This window comes from Limulus polyphemus, unplaced genomic scaffold (assembly GCF_000517525.1).
Source record: "Limulus polyphemus unplaced genomic scaffold, Limulus_polyphemus-2.1.2 Scaffold1017, whole genome shotgun sequence".
Lineage (NCBI taxonomy): Eukaryota > Metazoa > Arthropoda > Merostomata > Xiphosura > Limulidae > Limulus > Limulus polyphemus.
Window position 1 is genome coordinate 17121 of NW_013666627.1, and position 21734 is coordinate 38854.

General features: G+C 31.3%; 1 protein-coding gene and 1 long non-coding RNA gene across 6 annotated transcripts in view; both read left to right on the forward strand.

Annotated features, from left to right (window-relative positions):
- Window positions 1-284: 284 nt before the first annotated feature.
- LOC106461715 (structural maintenance of chromosomes protein 5-like) overlaps window positions 285-21734 on the forward strand; it is a 326380-nt gene continuing 304930 nt past the window's right edge. Inside the window, exon 1 of one of the 5 annotated variants that reach the window (XM_022388747.1) lies at window positions 285-548. In XM_022388747.1, the coding sequence (XP_022244455.1) occupies window positions 424-548 (125 nt within the window). In that variant the 5' untranslated portion in view covers window positions 285-423. The remainder of the gene's footprint in view (window positions 549-21734) is intronic. The other 4 variants (XM_022388745.1, XM_022388743.1, XM_022388744.1 and 1 more) reach the window with 4 other exon arrangements.
- Window positions 640-6769, forward strand: LOC111086319. The gene is made up of 3 exons (XR_002611041.1): window positions 640-678; window positions 4464-4653; window positions 4862-6769. It is a non-coding gene; the product is annotated as an uncharacterized LOC111086319 (long non-coding RNA).

The window sequence follows — 21734 nt, forward strand, 5'->3', positions numbered from 1 at the left end:
TAAGACGTTCACAACGTGACTGAACAACAGTGTAATGAGTAATTGAACTGCAGTCAGAGATTGTGTAATTGAACTGAGTATTGTCGAGCACGAGCACGTGAGACGTTCTAGCGACAGTTGAAAGTAAGTGTATCGGTAAAGTTGTATTTGGAAAGAATAAACCAGTTTTATTTAAGAAAGAACATGTGTCGTTAAAGTTTCGTTGGAACGAATTTACGGAAAATTAATCAACGAACGAACGGAGACGTAACAATATATATATATAACTTTTCATCTTCATAAGTATGCTGCACTCATAAAAGTGTTAGTTCTAAGCTTTAAAAAAAATAAGATAAAAAATGTTTTTTTTTACATGGTAGTAATTCTAACGCCGGAAACTTTTTATAATTGTGCGACGCGGGAAATATCGTTATTACTGGCGAAATGGGAAGTAGCAAGATTAAACAAGGTACTTTTCTAACAAAACAAAAAATAGGAAATGTACGAAATAATGAAAACAATGGATATCAGAAGGGCTCAATTGTCAGATTAAAGCTAGAAAACTTTCTGTAAGTATTTTGAATTTCACGTTTTAAAACTTTTTATATGATACTATCTGGCGATTATTATAAAGTACATACAAGTTAGGCTTAGCGTAACTACAGTCTAGCGTGAAATCTACATCGTGTAACATTGAAAGTGAGCAGAAAAATCTGTAGCATTCGACACTTTTAAAGTTGTATTCAGTTTGTAAAATAACACTAAAACTTACTTTGTTACATGTCACAGCTTTTACAGTAAGATTATTATTTTAAGAACACAAAAAATAATCTAACTATAGAAGCTGTAACTTGTAAAGTTATATTTTTTGTAATAAAATTAAAATGATAATCAGTAAGCTCAAAACGAAACTATTAACACCAAAGTTCTAAAGTTTAAATATTTTCAATTGAAATTTCAGCTTTTAAAATCAGTATATATATATTTTGCTAAGATTCCTTCTAAAACTACTTTTTAGTTTAAAATACTATTACTAAGTCTATATAAGTAGCTTATTACTATTAGTATTACTGATAATAATATTATTCAACTTCTTTAAAAGAAAATAATCAAAGATTTTCTGAAAAGTAGTGTTCCTTTAAGTAAGCTTTTCTCAAGAGTGGGTATACGAGAACAGCATTGAAATTTGAAAGATAAGATGGCCCCATGTTAATGTTAGTATGTTATTTTGTCTAATATGCTAACAGTGATAGTGGTATATCTTAGACTATGAATATTAATGTTACTGTTAGTAGTAGTATAATGGCAGTAATAACTATTATGTAGAATGCTGAAGTTACATATAATAGTTTAAACTCTGAATGCCAGTGTGACATGCCTAAAAATTGTTATAAGAAACATATTACATAAAAATGTTTAGGGACAAAAAGGACCTATTGATCCATCTCGGCTGTCCCATCCTCTAAACTAAACTAAAACTATTAAATAAATGAAGTAAAAAATACAAATCTTAAAGCCAGCCCTTATCATTAATATAGTTGTCAAGCTTTTTCTTAAACTTGCTGAAATTTACTGCTTCCACAACATATGAAGGCAACCCATTTTAAAGGCCAACCACCCTGTTAGAAAAATAAAACTGTCTCAGCTGAAGATGACTCCTATCTTGCCAAAATTTATATTTGTGTCCCCTAGTACTACAGTTCTCACCATTAAGTATGAAAAAGGTGATGCATCAACACTATCAATTCCCTTTACAATCTTAAACACCTTAATTAGATCCCCTCTAATTTTTCTTTTTTCAAGAGAAAACATTTTCAGAGATCTTAATATTTCTTCGTATGACAACCTTTCCATCACAGGCACCATTCTAGTAACCCTCCTCTGAACCATTTCCAACAATTCAATGTCTTTCCTAAGGTAAGGAGCCCAAGACTTTGATTCTATTCTTCTAAAAGTTACAGTTGATGTTTAAATGCAGAATTAGAGTAAGTTATGACGAAAACTCGCTGGTAGTTTAAATTTTCTTATTTTCATCATCATGGGAAACAAAAACAATCCTTTCCTTTGCATGTAGTTGGTAAGTGTATCAGTGAAGCTATGGAATAAATTTTCATGAAAAAATGTATATGTTTGTTTCTGTAGGGATGCTAGTTGCTGGAATTGCAAGATACTTAACTGCAAGTCTACTAAATTGTAGGTACAAATGGGCATTATCTGCCCAGAATTTCAGTGGTTTGTCTTGTAGATGAATAGAGTGAGTGGACATGTACCTATTCACTTGCTCTTGAGCAATCGTTTCAGTAGATTTCTGTACTACTGGAACTTTCTTATTCTTGTAAGTAGATGTCAGCAACTTCAAACTAGTAGTGGTATTTTGATTTGTTAGTAGTTCTTGAACTTCCTGGGCACTGAAACTACATGAAGGTGTACTGACTTTGCTTATTTCTTCTGAACAGCTTAGAGTTGTTGATGTCAACATCCAAATAACTTCATCCTTTATCATATTACATACTTTCCTTTTGCCATAGTGATTCAGGAAGACATATCTTTAAGTCTGGCATTCAGAAAGTACACTTCCATCAGAATGTTAACAGTGGCAGCTTATGTATATCCAATGGTGTAGTGAAAAATTTATAGTGCTGGAACCTTTTCAAAATTTTCAGACCTGTGAAAATCACAATAAGGATAAAGATCTCATAGGCTAATTTAAATTTTTTGAGTCCATTTTAAAGAAAGAAAATATACTGAACACTAATTATTTGAGACTACTTACATTATAGTCAAATTGAATATGCATATAATAGCAAGAGAAAACGTGTAACTCAACTTCCTTTAAATTAACCCATTAACTCAGTTGCCGTCTTCTGACTCACAGATAAAACTGAGTTGCCATCAATCACAATAAAATGGTAATTTTTATCATTCGCATAGAGTTATAGTTATATATGTGTGACTGACGGATATTTCGTCATTCGCAGCTGAGCCACAAAACTTCAATGACAGAAATATCCATCATCCGCAGTTTATGGGTTAAGCAGCAAGGTAAAAAAAAAACAACTGTGTACTAAATAAAAATCATTAACATTAAAACAAGTTTTAAAATTGCATATCTTATTAATTTATTATCTTTCAAACTGTGCTATAATATTAACAACGTTAATTTTTATGAAACCATGAGTACCTCCTTTTGTGCTAACACAAATAGCAAAAAAAAGTGACCATCTTATTAAGTGTTTGGTTATGAAAGACAATTTTAGGTGTAAATTGAATAATGTTTTTTTTTTATACATACATATTTTTAGTTTTTGAAGTATTGGGACTCAGCTTGAATTTTGGGTGCTGCAATGGTAGTTTGGTGCATTCCAGTAGCACAATACCTTGGTGTATATCTATTTTTATGATCCTCAAGCATTGCTTGTTTAACTTTTTCAACACGGGCTCGGTCTGAAGGACCGACCATTGTTACTTGTATATATTTTTAATATTATGACTTTTAATACAGTATGTGTACTTTCACAAAATTTGGCAGACTTTTACTAAACATTACATGTTGTTTGTACAAAACAAATCAGTTTTTTAATGAAGTATTTTTAGCTAACAATTAATTTGTCTGTGAATGAATTGGATATATATATTTTTTAATATTCCAAGAGCAAGTGATTTTTATGTAAAGATTAAAAGTACTTCTCATTGTCTCAAAAATCTCAACCTTCATTTTTATAATCACTAAAACCTCTTAAGTAAATATGAAACTTTGTTTATAATAGAACTTTATATTTCGTCTGTTGTTACCGCTACCTGAAGAGTATGTTTTATTCTTCAGCCAGTAGACAAATCATCAAAGTATGATGAAGAGAAAATTTTTAAAATCAGAAATAAAATGTGTGGCTTTGCCCTGTTTTCTTGATTATTGTTCATAAGATTTCAAAGTACTTCTCTTGAGAGTTTCGACTGCTAAGCATTTCACATTTATTTTCTATGTCTGCGACTGAAGTAGAAATCTGCTGAAAGTAAAGCAATAAATCGCTTCTTGTGTCAGTGGACTGTTTACGTAACACCATATGATACCTTTGAACGCAACAAAGTATGCACGAAGGGATAGCCGACTTGACCTCTGCTCCGAGAACAGGATGTCTAATGTATCTGCTTATATATCTTACAGTGTTTCCTAGGGAATTTAACCTTAGTAATCTCACTGCACTTAGAATCAGTGAAAACATTTATGCCTACAACAGGATATGAAATTTATCTGCTTATGTATGTATGTATCCTAAAGTGTTTTACAACAAGTATTCTCCTGAGCAATAAGACCACTTTGAATCTGTTAAAATGTTTATTCCATGGTTTAGTGCTGATACAATAAACATCACAATTCTTGGAATATTGGTAATCCTTTTGGGATGTTCGAAATTTAGAGGTATACTGTATATGTGTACAAAGATCTTATTGATGCACATGGTTGTGAATTCCTACTTCTCTTTCAGCAAACTTATTCATCAACCAATAAACATTCAGGTTTCAAATCCAGTTACTGTTTTGCAAACATTCAAATTCATTCAAGAACTCTCACTTTGGCTATTTCTCTGCACTTTGTTGGAAGATGTAGACGAATTGATACCAAGCAAATACATTCTACTTGAAGCATAATTCTTGCTACTGATGTTTTACCTATAAGTAAGTAATTATTATTTATAATACATTTGAAATCACTGTTCAATAGTTTTAGTATATAGTTGTTGACCAAAATACATTGTAGTTGTTTCTGTATTTTAGCATAAAATGTACTGCTTGTAAAGAACTAATACACATCATATTATAATTTTATACAACAGTGAATACATGATGCAAAATGTAATATATATTTAATGTTTTTTTCTTGTAGAAATGGAAGCTAAAAGGGAACTTGAGGTGAAGTTCCATGAATTCAGAAAGAAAAAGATTCTCAATGAGGAGGAGATGCAGTTTTTACTACAAAAGTGGCAGTTTGTCAAAGGAATCAACAGTTGAGGAAGCTGATGTTTCAGTTGCTGTACCCCTGACAGAATAAGTGTACAAAACAAGATAGCCTCAGACAGAACCAGCTTTTCTTGATTCTGTCTTATGGACAAATTAAAAGGTACCTGATGATGACAAAACCTCGTTGAAACGTTGTACATTTGCTGTTATGTTAAACTTATATTAAAGTTTTTCTTCATTACCCATTCAAGCCATCTCCAGCCATTATGACTCTAACTATGATATACTTTTTAAGGTTAGATTTATCATAGACCATCTGTTAAACTCTTTTGTTTCCCACTACTCTCCTAACAGAGAACTAACTACAGATAAACAGATGCTGGGCACAAAATATAGAATTGGTTTCTTTCAATATTTACCAAATAAACCTGTCAAGTGGGGAATCAATGTGTGGGTCCTGGCAGAAGCTATGAGTGGATACTGTCTGAAGTTTAAAATCTACACAGGCAAAGAGGGACAAATGCCAGCTAAAGGTTTAGCATACAGTGTTGTGATGGAACTGATGGACAAGTACAACAGACTAGGATACTGGGTTTTCATGGACAACTTTAACATTTTCCCTTGTTTATTAGACAAACTATTGACTATAGGAACCTATGCTTGTGGGAAAGACAGACTGTATTTCCCACAGCAACTTGTTTCTACAAACCTACAGAGAGGGGAAGCAGATTTTGTTTATGTGGAACTCTGACAGCTGTGAAGTGGACTGACATACGAGACATTTATGCACTTTCTACTTTACACTGTAATACTATGACGAGAAGAGGGAGGGATGCTGAGGTTACAAAACCTCAGTTAATTGTGGACTACAACAAGTTTATGGGAGGGGTGGACCTGAATGACCAACACTTAAGTTACTATTCTATTGGACAAAGAACAATAAAATTTTATAAAATTTGTTTATTTTTTTAACTTTTGGACTTGACATTTATAAATGCTTATATTTTGTACAAATGACAAACCAATCAGCTGGCATTATCTCAGAAGGCCTTCAAAATGGACCTGGTCACAACTCTTATTGAGCCTCTACTTCAAAGCAGACCAGGTCCTTCTGGTATACCACTATCAAGAACTGCACAGGACTCATCACCTCTGAGATTCACTCTTGGCAGGCATTAACCAACAACTGTTGATAGAAGTCACAGGAAGAGATGCAAACTGTGCCTCCCAGAAAATATAATAACAATCCAATGTAAACTGTGTAATGAATATCTCTGTATTAAATATTTTGAAGAGTAACATATTAATGTTACTCTTCAAAGATGTTAATTCTTTATCTATGCCTGCTCTCTTCCTTTGTTTAATTTTTTTTCTCTAAATATTTTAACGTTTGTATTTCAAAGTACAACAGTGGTTACTTTTTTACTTTAAATTTTGACTGAAATATTTTGTAAAGTTTTCTTTTGTTATTGATACAGTAGTGATGCTCCCTTTCATGTGTCAAAATCAGTTTACAATGTCTAAAATGTTTGTAGTAAAATACCAATGTAAACTTGTATTCATTGATACAGTCTTTCCTGTGCACAACATTAGGTATGTTTTCATTCCATTGTTGATCCTTTCATTCTGGTTGTTCCTTCTATCATGTGTCAACATTTGTATACATTTTGGTATGTTAGAATGTGTATAACTTGATATTAATTCATGCAATTTGTATGTGCATTATTCATCTTAAAGATGTATATCATTTGTACATAACTTTATTCTGCAGACGTGTAGTGTTGTATCTTTCTAAACTGTTATGAATAAAGCTTTTTGTAGGTTTTCTAGCTTCTAGTGTTGTATAGTTTGCTTTTATTTTACCTCAATTTAGACAATTAAAAGAATAATACATATTCATCAGGCATAACTATATGGACCTGCAAAGTCAAAGTACAAATCTCTAACTATAATACCAGAATTTTGCAAAATATAGGAAATTTCAGTTACCATATATTATATATATTGTTATTATTCATTCACAAATGCTTAAATTTTAGTTATTTTTCTTAAAACCTACAAGAATAAAAAAGATATACTTAAAAAAAAACATAGATTTCGAGTACTTATGGTGGTTACGAGACTGTGCTTGAGTGTTGCGTGTGCTAAGCCTCCTGAATGGAGGGTGTAGAGCTATTAATTTTTTTATACTTCAAATATACATATAAAAAAATCCACGTACTATATTAGTGCATAAAAACACCTGTAATTTATTTGGGTGTCTAAACAAGCTTTATATGAGTTTTAAAAAAATCACATTTCTCTTCAGAGCAACAACTTAGTCATCACACTTCAGCAGTTTGAGTGAAATTATGATTTTCTCCTTCAAGCTGTTTACAAGTGGCTATAAGATTTACAAACACATGTAACTACTCTTTCTATTGGTTTTAAATTCTTAGAAAAATAAAACTATGTGGGACTAGACAAGAGATTTTGAAAGAATGGAGTAGTGGGAGGAGCCAAACAACTAGATTGGCTAAATATACTTATATCCAGCAAATCAAAGAGGTAGGAGGTTCTTATTTTAAATGATAACTTGTAAATATCTCCAATTTGAGTTTCTAATTCGTTAACTACTGCACACTTTATGTGGTAGGTGTAATTAATTATAAATGGAACAATTATACAACAGGAAGTTCTATGTAACATGCAAAAAAATAATATTTATAGTTTTTTTTTATATTTCCTTTTAAAATGAGAAATTATAACATATATAATATTAAAATTTGAAATATAACCTTCATTTTGATGTGAATCCCTTTGATATAAGTAATAGCAAAGCTATTTAATAAACCTTTGAAAATAGCTCTCTAAAATGTCATGACATGCACCCTTTGACCTGCCTGTAGCAAAAGGGTTAATCTGTGTTATCACTGGAGTCACATATGACTTGTTTTAGGAGGATTTTTAAGTGATGCAGTGTAGGTAACAAACTTGATAAAGCAGCATAAAATTCATTGCTGAAGTTTTGAGTAAACTCTCAAAAAAGTTTAATCAGCTTTTCCCATATTGCTTATTTCTAATTCTAGCATTAACTCTGGTTTATTCAACTCCATTAGTGCCACACTTATGAGTTGTTGTTGCTCTACAGTTATCTTCAACATAGCATAAATGCTGTTCCACCTGGTTTTGCAATGGAGAATCAGATTGTGTTCTGTTAAACTAAGTTGTTTTTGTTTATTTACCAGACAATATTTGACAATAACACTACGATTGAAATGCACAGCCAACTTGAACAGCTTGTGATCACTTGGTCCATTCCTGCATTTAGTCTTTTCTTGATAACTAAGTTCAAGGTATGGCCAAAGCATGGTATTTACTTTTGATCCATGTTTCTAGCAGCTTTCACACAGTTGGAAGCAATGTTTGATACAATTACTTAAACCTTATTCTAGATCTTCCAACTTTCTAGACACTGTGTAACAGCTTGAGCTATAACTTTATCAGAGTGAGGTGGTGGAAGCTCACAGTTTTGATGAACATAGTTTTTCAAAACCAAGGTACTGGTCATTTGCTGTGGAGGTCCACATGCCAAAAGAAAATAGCACATCACCTGTCATAGAAAGTTGGACCATAACAACTGCTTGAATGCTGGTGTACAGTTTGGGATAAGATTCAAACTTAAGTTTTCCTTGACAGCATTTGGATTAAGAGATTCAAATAACATTACAAATCCACATTTTTCCACAGTTCACAACAGATGCATACCCTTAATTAGGTAGTTTACTAATATCTCAGTTACCTTTTTCTGCTTCATGTTCTCCTTAGGATACTTAGCTTTAGCTGCTAAAGACTTGTACGGTTGACTTTTATACAGATGTTGAACTTGCAACACTGGAACTCAGGCTTTGACAAATCCTGGTCATCAGTTCACCATGGTGACTGAAATTTCATCATGGCACCTAGTATTTTCTACCATTTTATTTGTGCATAGGGTTTTGCTGAATAGAACTCAAATCCAGAACAGTACTGGACTCTTGGAAGTTGGAACTATTTTCGGGTTTAATATATTTAACAGATGTACATTCAAGTTTTTTACCTTCAGTGTTTGGGTATTTTAACAATTCTCCGGAATTTCCATTAACTCTTCAATCATATCTAATAGCTTATCAATTAATTCAAGTATAAATAAACCTTTGGACATAATATTATAAATAAACATAACTAAACTAAGAGAGAGAGGTTAATTTTACTTGCACAGTATTTGAAGGGTGAAGATTCTTCTCTGAAGCTAGTACAGACACCTCTAGTTGAACTTTTTGAACTACATACTGCAAGAAAAGACTTCCATGGAAACAAAATCATTGTCTTTTCTGGAGTGAACTGATGATATCTCAAAATCATGACCTTATTTACTTAACAGACAGGATCTGGGGCATTGTTCTGAGAAGAACCAACATCATTACTTCAGTACATCATTCTAACTTTGGCTTTATTGTTTTGTGCATACTACTAAGATGCTGCTTTGGTTATACACATGTTACCAAAGCTTTTGTTTTTCCTCAGTTTTCTTGGAATTTGGTGTGTTCTTCTCTGTATCTCTAGTATGGCTAGAAATCCAGGCCATTTGACCTCTGGTCTACACATATTCTTTTTATATAAACATCTATTCTGTGTAGAGCTTGAGTTTTCTGTTATGATTAGAATACTTCTTGAACTCTGAACTCTTTCCAGACATGGTATGTGATTTTTAATGAGGCATTGTGACTTCTTCTCCACTTGTTGATTTATTAGCATTTGTTTTGTACTGAGAAAAATGAACTGTTAGTTTCTTTGTACCTATTATTACAGTCCTAGAATGTTAAGCAAATGTGTGCCTGTTTGAGTTCTTTCATAACTTTGGTTATGTATTGAACTTATTGAAGCTTGCTGATTGATGTCAGCCAGAAGTGTGGTACCTATAACTGCATAGTTACTCAAATGGCTTGTAAGCAAGGGAAACAAATAATCATAAATAAATTTTATTAGGCATATACATATTTAGCTAAAGTTAAAGTTAAACAATTTCTAAGTAGCCTAAATTTCATGTAAAACATAATAAAAATTAGAATAACATCAGTTTATTTTGTAAAATAGGACTTTTGATAGTCATAATTTTATCTTACAAAGTTTGAAAACTATTAGGGAATAAATAAGGATGTTTAGAACATATTTTATGTTGTATTACATAAAAAGAACCCAGTAATTATTTCTTGTTACATCTACACTTTAGGAACACAGTGCTTCTATTTTTTTTGTTTTATTAAAAGTTCCTGCATATATAACAAGGAATTCTGCAAAAATGTGACATGTGAATTTAATATGCATAAATTGTACAATACTGGCTGGAATAAACTGTCAAACACACGTGTGCTGAGAAATCACTAAGACAACTTGTATATATTAGCATCACTATATACTAGGACGTGTCCAAGCTGAATATGACTACATCCAGACTTTTCACTTTTCTTTGTTTCCTCCAACGTACCTGTAGTAGAGGTAGTCATAATATAACTGGTGAAATATAACCTGGTGAAACATTGTAACCATAAATATTATACTTTGTATATCCAATAATAAACATGTTTTAAGTTTTACATAACAGGATAATTATTTGGTCTTACATTTTATTGATTTGTTAGTTTACTATAAGATACAAATTAGGCAATGTCTAGTAATTAAACTTGATTAGTGAATTTACATTTCAAATTTATCACATTGTCAAAAGGCTGGCATGAAGAAATGGATAAAGAATATTGCTTTGGAGTTGGGGAGGGATTGTAGAATTGTTAATGTTTGGCCCATGATCAGAAAGTTCAGTGTTTCAGAAGTGCTAGTGCCTGTTATAACTTTCACCAGAACACAAATTCAGGAAAATAAGAGTTATAGTGTTACAAACATAATACATAGAAAGTGTAAAAAGAAGAAACTTTATAGTTTATTTGACACTAAAGGGTAAACTTATGCTGATTAAAAAAAATATAATACAATGCAAAAAATGGAGTTTACAATTTACATTTCATCAGGGATGGTTTCATAGCTTTGTAGGAGGGGGTACAACTAGACGTTTTACCAGCAGTACTTATAAATTTACATTAATGTCTGTGGTATTGTTAAATATGGAGGCAGGTCCAGACCTCCAGAATTAGATTCACACCTGCTTATACAAAAAAATAGTTCTTAACAGGGTTCTAGTTAACCAGAACTCCCAGGTCCTCTACGGACGAGAATTTGTTGGAACGCGTGAGATTTGACATCATCGATACCGAATACGCACCTCAAAACACTCCACACTCAAGACAAGCACAAGTACTTTGCTTCAAACTTTGTAGCATAACGAACTAAACAGCATATAGTTTGCACACAGCTATCTGCCATCAACTTCTAGCATGTTTAATCAATGACGATAAATTGCATGAAAATAAAGCCATGTGAAAGTACCACATGATTAACCCATTCACCTTGAGTAGATCAAAGTGCACATTTTACATTTCACAGAGTTACATTCAAAATTTAATTAAACTACTTTATTATCAATGTATATGAATAAACTGGGCTTCATAACATAGTTCTTAATTTTATAAGAAAATATTAAAAAAATTGTCAATCTCCCCTTGTATGAAAATTTTTACATTTGTTATCTATGTATTCTCTCTTCTCTAATTTTTTTATCACCCCTCCAAGAAGTATGAAATTTAACATAAATTACTAACTATAATGTTTTACTCACTCAGGCAAAGCATAATTTACATAGTCTTCTATCTTATTTAGTTACAGAGTAATAAAATAGAAAATCAGACCCCTCTTGTCATGCCTACCTGTCACATCCTCTCTTTCAGAACTTGCCACTAGTTCTAACCGATATTTAAGACTATACTATTTATAACCAATAGAAAGCCAAAGTTTTTCTCTGTCAAGTAACATATTACATTACATTGGTTTCTGTACAGAAAATTGTCAGTTTTTCCTTTTTGTTCAAACTTTATTTATACTGGAAACACATCTATGAGCTAAGCTGAATCTTTGATGGATTTTTTCTCACAGTTAGAAAGTCAGACAAATTGTCATAGTTCTGGAACATTGTTTCCTTCTTGCATGTTATTATTCCATGTTTTTTGGTGCATTACTTAATTAAATAGTATTAAATTAGTATTAAAAAAAAAAAGTAGGATTGAGTCTCATTGACAGTTGACAGCAAAAAAAAGAAGCCCAGAAAAGTAATTTATTTCATGTTTTTCATGGGTTTTTTTTATTATTATAAAAGTAACTAAAATGTAAAAATTGAAAACTTTAGGTTAGTTAAAGTAAAACAAATAATAATAATTATAACCCTATCACCATAGATATCCTTTACTGCACATGACACAAGGTTTTAGTGTCTTACATTCAAAATTTTATTAAACTACTTTTTGTTTATGTTATGCCAATTAGAATAGCATAAAATCTTAGCTAATAATCTGTATTTTAATAGTATATAAGTTTTAAGCTCTTATTTCTACAAGAAATATTTAAAAAAAAAAAATCCTGAATCTCCCCTAGTGTGACCCACATGACACATTTTCTCTTAGCTTGTCATTTTCCCTACTTTATCCACCATCCCTCGAAAAAGTATGAAATTAAACATAAATTACTCTATAAAATTGTAATAGCTCAGACAAACCATAATTTTTATATTCTTCAGTTTTGTTTAGTACAGAGCTATTGAATAGAAAATCAGACTCCTCCTGCCACGCCCACCTGTCACATCTCTCTTTCAGTAATTTTTTAATAGTTCTCTGTTACATTTAAATATATATTACATATAACCAATAGAAAGTCAAAGTTTTCATCTATCAAATGATATTGTATAACATTATGTTCTGAACAGTTAAACATCAATTTCACACAGAGTACCAACATCGTTCCTGTGAGAAAGTTAATGACTAGCTTGGATGAATTTATAATGACTTTTGTCGCATAGTTAGAAAGCCAGAAAAATTTTGAGAGGTAAGGAATTAATCTACTTTTTGCATGTTATTAGTCTATATTGTTTGGTGCATTATTTGATTAAATAAAAATTATTAAGTGCATTACTATCTATAGTAGTAAAAATTAGGGTTAACTCTCTTCGAAAAACTACAGCAAGAAAAAAGAAGATTGGTTAAGTATTTTATTTCTTGTTTTTCATGTTTATTCTTTATGTCTAATTATAAAAGTAACTAAAATGTAAAAATAGGGATCCTTTTAGATTAGTTAAAATAAATAATAATAATATTATAACAAAAATATTTCACTAGGCACACAAGAGCAGCTCGTATAGTAGCTTGTGGGTAATGTAATTTGTTAGCATAACATGAACTCCATGTTCCCCGAGTGATTAGTTAAAGATGGTTCAAAGGCAATAAAACAATAAAATATAAGTATAAATAGATATATACTGTTACAATCTTTAAGATACTTAGGATAAACAATTGTGGTTTTCTGTTCTAATGTGCAGTCATTCCAGACAGAAAATAGGGGAAATTTATAATTATTTTCTAATATATTTTATGGGGTTTACAAGGTTGGTCAAAGTAACTGACCTCATAGAGTTAAATATTTTCCCCCAAAAGCAATATAAAATCTTGTCTGTTTTATGACAATGTTTTCATATTCTTTGAGTTATGTATATATTTTAGAGACAAATGACAAGTAGTTTTAATTTTAAAATCTTAAAGGTGTTTTTTATTTACTGCTTGAAAATAATTTGTAAGATATTAAAGTTTAATAGTTGGTACACAAGCATGTTTTTGCAATGATTTGTTTATAGACATGTTAATTGAACCAAAACAAATCATAAAGGAAAACAAGAAACTAGTAGTCATTTTTAAGTAATGGTACCTTAAAAACAGAAGAGATATTTTCATATTTATTGGAAAAGCTGTTCATTTTATCCTCTTGCACATTATCCTACTTTAGCACTTGCTGAGGGTAAGCAACATGTAGTGTACATTATAAATAATAGTTTTTTGTTGAGCACAAAAATGCGCTTCTTCAACTCAGATAAAAAATCTTAAAGGGAAACAACATGTAGTGTAAATTCAAAATAAAGTTTTTCACTGAACATTAACATGCCCTTTTCCAATTGCAGAAGGTAAACATGTAGTGTACATTGTAAATAATGTTTTTCATTGACTCTGAAGTGCATTTTTTGTTTTTATGAGTTTATTATATTCTACCTATTGGATCCTTGAAAATTGAAAATTAGTTTTGGGCTCTTGAAAATCTTGCTGGGACTTGAAAAAAAAAGTTGAGAATCTGGGACCCTAGTGAGAATCCTGCTTGATGTATTTTAAAAAAATGAAGGGGTCCAAACCTCTTCTAGTTCATTAGCTGCTAATATTAGATTAAATAATAATTATTAATTTCTGGGGAAAAAATTGGTGGGGTCCAGACCTCCTGGACAGCTTTCCCATGTCTGCTCATACAACACTAAATAAAACAGCTACTACATTAAATTAGAAACATAACACTGTAATAAAACCTAATAAACTTACACTTTATTTAACACTATAAAAGATGGAGAATTGGCATTGGGTGCTGACAGTCAGTAGCTTTCCATCTAGTCAGTGTAAAAACTTGGACTGCTGTGTGGGTTAGTCATTTGGAGCTCAACTTAATCCAGTTTAACAATAGATTTATTTATAATCCAGGTTTGCAGTCACGAGTGGAGTACACAAGTCACTTCAAGGAAGTTTACAGTTAGAATAAATAACTGACTTGGAGACTGAGATTCAAAACACAACACTTTAATGCAATATATTATTATACTAGGCTACAATGAAATTACTGAAGGTATCTTGAAACATTTCACTGTTAAAACTATTAAATTTTTCAATCTGAGCAGGTAACTGTACTTCAATTAACCTCTCTATAATATTCTTTAAATTACTTAATACTATCAGTAAATTATCAATTACCCCATTAATTGGAAACTGCTCAGATGTATCTTTTGTTAATTATTTAATATTAGCCACTGAACATTCAATTCCTAACTACATTAATTGACTCTGAGAGAAATAGCAATAGTTACTTCCATGGAGCTTGAACAGGAAATGTTAGACATCTTCAATGTTGTTATGGGCTCAGACATAGTTGGAACAGGCAGCAGCAGGTTGTTTGACTTCTTCATACGAGCCAGAAGACTGACTTTTAGCCCCAAAACATTGGTTTTTATACAGATTTCTTTAGTATTCTTAAGATTCTCCAAATAGTGTACATATCCAACTGGCAAGTAGATCTGTCACTTAATTGGATTAATTTTCTTCACTCTTTGTAACTCTTGGAACTAAAACTAATTCAGCAATTCGCTATGATTGAAGAATGTAAGTTGGCAGAATGTTTGCATATATTTCTCCTCATCCTTTTCAGATCAAAGTTCCCCCTAGAGTTTGATTTCCTTGCTTATTACTTTTATTTAAGTTGTGTCCAGTCTCTAATGAAATTAATATAAACTTTCTCTCTGCTGCTGTGGCATCAGTCTATACATAATGTAAACAGTTGATTCTCAATACTGCCAGGAATGCATCATAATGTAACTCCTCATATGGATTCATTAGATTTACCCAACTTTTCTTCATATTGCATGTATGTATATTAGACATGGAATTTTATGAAATTATATTTCTCATTTCTTGAAGCATTTGAAAATAGTGTAAAAATACCTCAAAATGCTTCACTCCTCTCTCCTTAAAGAAATTTTTATCATTGATAAAGATTTCACCACTAAACCTCCATATTTTTACCTTCTCTTGTTGTATCAAACAATAACCCATCTAAATATATTCTTACTTTGATTTATGCTATATTCTAGACCTTAATGCCGATTTTTTTTACTCGTTAATCATAAAATCATTTATTTTAGCATTATGTAATACATGTTTTATACCCTTTCAATAATTATGATTACAACTGTACACATTAGTCTCTTATTTGTTAACCCTATTGCCCCAGGTACCCTTTACTGTGCATGACACAAGGTTTTAGTATCTTACATTCAAAATTTTATTAAACTACTTTTTGTTTATGTTATACCAATTAAAATAGCATAAAATCTTAGCTAATAATCATATTTGAATAGTATACAAGTTTTAGGTTGTTAATTCTACAAGGTAATATTAAAAAAAAAATCCTCAATTTCCACTAGTGTGATCCACATGACACATTTTCTCTTAGCATGTTATCATCCCTATTTTATCCACCACTCCTCGAAAAAAGTATGAAATTAAATGTAAATTACTCTCTATAAAGGCGTTATTGCTCAGACAAAGCATAATTTTTATAGCCTTCAATTTTGTTTGGATACAGAACTATCAAATAGAAAATCAGACCCCTCCTGCCACACCCACCTTTGACATCCTCTCTTTAACAATTTGTTGATAGTTCTCTCTTATGTTTCGTTAGAAATATTACTTAGGATAAACTTGGATAAACAAATGTAGTTTCATGTTACAATTTGAAGTCATTGTAGAAAGAAAAAAGTTAATTTAGGTTTATTTAAGGTTGAATTGACTGATCCCATTTTGAGATAGGGTAGAGAAAATAACAGATAAACTATAAAGTTTTACTGAACAAAAAGGATTGAAATACATTTAGGAGGTTTTAGGGATTACACAAAGGAAATTTGAGATGAGAAAAATAATTTTTAGTTTTAACATTTGCACATGGACTATTTAAAACAAATACTTTATATTATTGGACAAATCTTTATTTTATTAAAAATACTTCACGAAAAAATATGATTTTTGTATATAAAAGACTTATAATATGAACTGAAAGAATGCCAGATTTCTTGAAGATATACATACTATATTGAAAGTTAGAGGTATTAAATCTATAAAGACTTTAATCGAGTACAAAGAGGTCATGTGTTGGGAGAGTTAATAACTACCAATAAACACCATTACATGAGTTTCATACTTACTCAGTTTTCCATTATCTTTTTTACTTGACATGAAATCAAATGAGATAATATTATATAATTCATAGATATATATAACTTCTACATAGTTAAGATTTCTCCATTACGTAAGTCATTAAATACTCATATGGTTTTCATTTATCCTTTTATATGTATGTATAAAACACTCATCAATAACCATATTATCATAATACTGAATTATATTTCGCTGACATTTTCACAAAACAAAAGATATTCTTCATAAGACTACTTCATTAAAGAACGATCTATAATCTATGTTGTTATAACTTCATATATCATAAAATTCTTTGATCAAATAATAATTTTTCCATTATCTTATTATTTATTCATAAAACCACTGTTATTAAGTTAATAAAGAAAACATTAATCAACAATAAGGCTTCGGTATCTTCTAGTATTTTGTTACATAATATTCCTTTAACACTTTCTTAGAAATAAACAAAATTAAAATAAAAGGACAAAACAAATAATTAAAATGCAGCAAATTGTAGAAATAAAAGTAACATTCAAATTATGTCCTCTTTCTTTCTTTTGTCTTCGGCTTCTTTCTGTCATTGTCTTCTTATAGTTTTTTTCAATTCTGGAATTTTGGTATTCTAAAACTCATGATGGAAGAATTGAAACACTAAACTGTCACTGTTAATCACCCACTCATATAAGACACAGGCTTACCATTTAGTGCAGTGCTCAAATGGATGTACATGATAGTAACAATAGACATGGCTTGAATGAGTCAGATGCCAGTATGCTGTACATCTAATGTTTTCTAGATTTATGCACACCAATCCTGTTATTCGAGTTATGAGTTTCGTCTTTTCCGGTTCTTTTGAGTACAACTTTGTATAATTGTGGCTCACTTCCCAGAAACGTCAATTACATCTGTAAAATCATATTGGCCTTCCTCCCATGCAATGTTGTGGAGATTAGTTGTACACTACTCTAAGTGCCAAATATCATCCTCATCTATTATTTTTCTGGGAAATAGTGCCCTAAAACTATAAGTGTCTGTCCACCTAGTAAAAGTATCCTTGAAAGCTAATTTTATTAATGACATACACATATGTTACTTTGAAATTCTCTACTTCGACTATAGCAGCTTTGTCTTTTCTTCTCCTGTAATTATATCATATAGTTAGACTAAACCAAAACCTTATCAACATTACATTACCTTATGATTCTGATTCTCCTTTCTTCATCATTGCTCTGATGATCTTTATGATCAATTTCAAGTTGTTTTGAGTTGTTACCGACTTATTTTGCACACGTCAAGTTGACACTGATCCACTTCACTCAGTTTGATTTTACACTAATTAGGGTGCAAAATTAACTTTTATGGCCACCAGACATGGGGTCTGGTACTTCAAAAAATTTACCAGACCCCACAATTCAGTAAATTTTGAAATTCAAAATATTTTGTTCCCAGTGATCTATTTGAACATAATAACTATTCTATGATATTGGTCAGTAATAACTGGTAAACTGTCATTTTGTATTGACATGTAATAATAAAAGGAAGTAAAGAACTGTAAAGTTTAAAGACACTTTAATTTTCATAACATTTTTACATGGAAAGCATAATTTGTGCAAGAGTGACCTTTTATCATCACAAGCCTTAGTCTACTTATGATGTTGTGAAAGTTAAGTTAATTGTTTAATCATTGTCTTGCAAGTATATGAGAATACTTATTCTTGAGTAAATAGTTTGAAGACCTAAATAATCACTAAATCATATTATTTTTGTAAATTTAGTGTGAACTGTACAATTCTGTTTCTGATTCTGAATCAGAGCTAGAGTCTAGGGAGTCCATTTCCATCTTCTTTTCTATTCTTAGGTATATTTCAACTTACTGATAAATCATAAAAGAGAATAAATAAATACAATATAAAAACAAGTTTATTGTCTGTTGGTGTTTTAAGAATTAACTTATTTACTTGTACATAAAATCCATTAGTGTAAATTCAGCTTATAGATATAGGTGGGTTATAATACAAATCAGGCTAAATACATTTTATTATTAAAATTACATATATTGTTCTAATAAATTATTAAATTTTGTATAGTTAAAAATAAAATTCACTACTTTGGTGTGAAGACAAAGTAGTGATAAAAAGTAATTGGTTCTTAAACATTAGGCTTAACAGTAACAATGTTAAGAATAGGCTACTGGATTTTGGTATTGAGTATTTATTTTCAGGCTGTAAGTATAAATACAATGGTTAAGACTAGTGTAGGAGTTAAGCGTTCACAGTTTGTTAGGTGTAATGGGTACAATGAGTGGGTTTTATTTGTGCGCTCGGGACTGGCATGTACTTTTAAGGAAGCTAGTAATGAAGATGTGTAATTTTTATGTAGAGTTTGTAGGTTGGAGGAGAAGTTGGAGGCTATCATAGTTAATGTAGAGGCAATAGATAAAGAGAAGTGTAGACTGTGGGAAATGGCAGCAGGATTTCAGGAGGAGCTTAAGCTTTTACGTGCAAGAGATGCATCAGTTAACATTGATTTTCAGGAAGTTAGAAAGAGTACTGTTAAAGTAAAGAATAATGAAATTAGTTATAATGAGCATGTTCTGTTGAGTAACAACTTTCAGCCCTTGACTTCTGCAGATGAGGTACTATTGGAAGGAAGGAAAACAAGGGTCAGAGAAGGATGTGGATAATTAGGAGGTTATAGTTATAGGTGATTCCTTGATAAGCCATGTGGATAGGATAGTCTGTGGGGTAACTAGGAAGAAAATAAACAGATTATGCTACCCAGGGGCAAAGGTGGAGGATATAACTGACAGAGCAGAAGATATAATAAAGAAGCTGGCAGAAATGCAGTTTTTGTGGTGCATGTAGGGGCTAATGATGTAGGGAAAGGTAGGTCAGAGGAGCTAATTAATAAGTACAAGGTGTTAATAAAGGCATTTAAAGAAAAAGGATACTACCCAGAATTAACTGTGGGGATGAATTTATAAGTAGGTCACTAGGGCTAAATGCTAGGTGTAGGTTAGTATGTAAGTATGAGCAGATTGGCTGGTTGGACTTGTGGGATCAGTTCAGTGGAGGGAAGAGGGGAGCTTTTTGGAATGGATGGTTTACATTTAAATAGGGTAGGGGCTGACTTGTTTGATAAGGCTATTAACTGAGCTGTAAGGAAAGTTTTAAACTTGGACTAGGCATTGGTGAGGGCCAGGAAAACTAAATGCAAAAAGAATAAGAGGCAGAGAAAAGTTTAGCATAGGAAATGAGTTTAGAAGTAGTTATAAGGATAAGCTTAATTGTTACTGTTGTAATGCTAGAAGTATAAGAAATAAAGTAGATGACTTTAGAGCACTGGTAGGAATGGAGGATTTTGATATAATGGGAATAACTGAAACATGGTTAAACATAGATGATTTTGATGACAGAAATTTCTTTGAAATACAGAGTTACAAGCTATTTAATAGGGATAGAGTATTAAAGAGGGAGGGGGAGTGGTTTTATATGTAAAATGTGAGTTACATCCTGTTGAAGTTGAGGGTATCAAAGTAAATAGAAAAGAGATTGAATCATTTAGGTTTCTATCAGAGGATACAAAGAGAAAAGGCTTTTAGTGGGAATTTGCTACAGACCACCAAATGATACTGATGAAATTAGGGAGAAACTTTACAATGAGATTAAGATTTCAGGTGTTAATGAAGTCATAATTATGAGTGATTTTATTTTCAAGCATATAGATTGGGAAATGCTATTGTCAAACCATGAAGGAGAAAGGTTTTTTTGAAACTGTTTATGATGGCTTTTTTCACCAGTTAGTCAAGGAACATACTAGAAACAATGCTATTTTAGATTTATTGTTAACTTCAAATATAGAAGTGATTGAGAGGGTGCAACCTGGGGAATATCTGGGTGCAAGTGAGCATTGCTTTATTAGGTTTGATGTTTTGCTGCATATGGAGATAAGGAATAATGATATTTTGGTTACAAATTTCAAAAAAGCTAATTTTGAAGGGATGTGACAAGAATTATCTGTTGTGAATTGGGCAGTTGAGATATTTGGAGACACTGATCAGATGTTGGAAATTTTTAAAGATAAATCTTTTAATATTCAAGGTAAACATTCTTCTTAGAAAGAAAAGAGTAGCTGCAAGTAAAAAACCAGGTTGGCTCACAAAGAGTTTAAGGGATAAGATTAAATAAAAGCATCATAAATGTAAGAAATTTAAATTGACTGGTATGACGGGAGATTTAGAAGATTAAAAAAGATTAAGAAAGTTGGTGAAACAGGGAATTAGGACGTCATATAGGATGTATAAGAAACGATTGGCTGAAAATTTTAAAATTAACAGTAAGGATTTCTTTAAATACATTAAGGGTAAACAAAATGTTAGGATGGGGTTAGGACCCATGAGGGATGATAAAGGAAGGCTAGTATGTGATGATTATGAGATGGCTGGGTTATTAAATTTAGCTTTTTCTTCAGTTTCTACTAACAAATATTTAAGCAATATTCCACATCTTGAACAGTTAATAAATGAAAACGAGATGACTGCATTAATTCTGAGCTGGTTAAGAAAAAATTGGGAAGTTTAAAAAACAATAAAGCTCCTGAACCAGATAATATTTCACCAAGGGTTTTGAAGGATGTTAAAGATTGGATTTGTGAGCCACTTACTATTATTTTTTGTCAGTCCTTGAATAGTGGGCAGGTACCAGAGGATTGGAAGTTAGCTAATGTAATTTCTCTTTTCAAAAGAGGTTGATAAAAATTGTCCCAGTAATTATAGACCATTACTCTTTCATCAGTTGTGGGAAACGTCTTGGAAAGTTTGTTAAAAGTTGCTGTGCAAAGATATTTAAC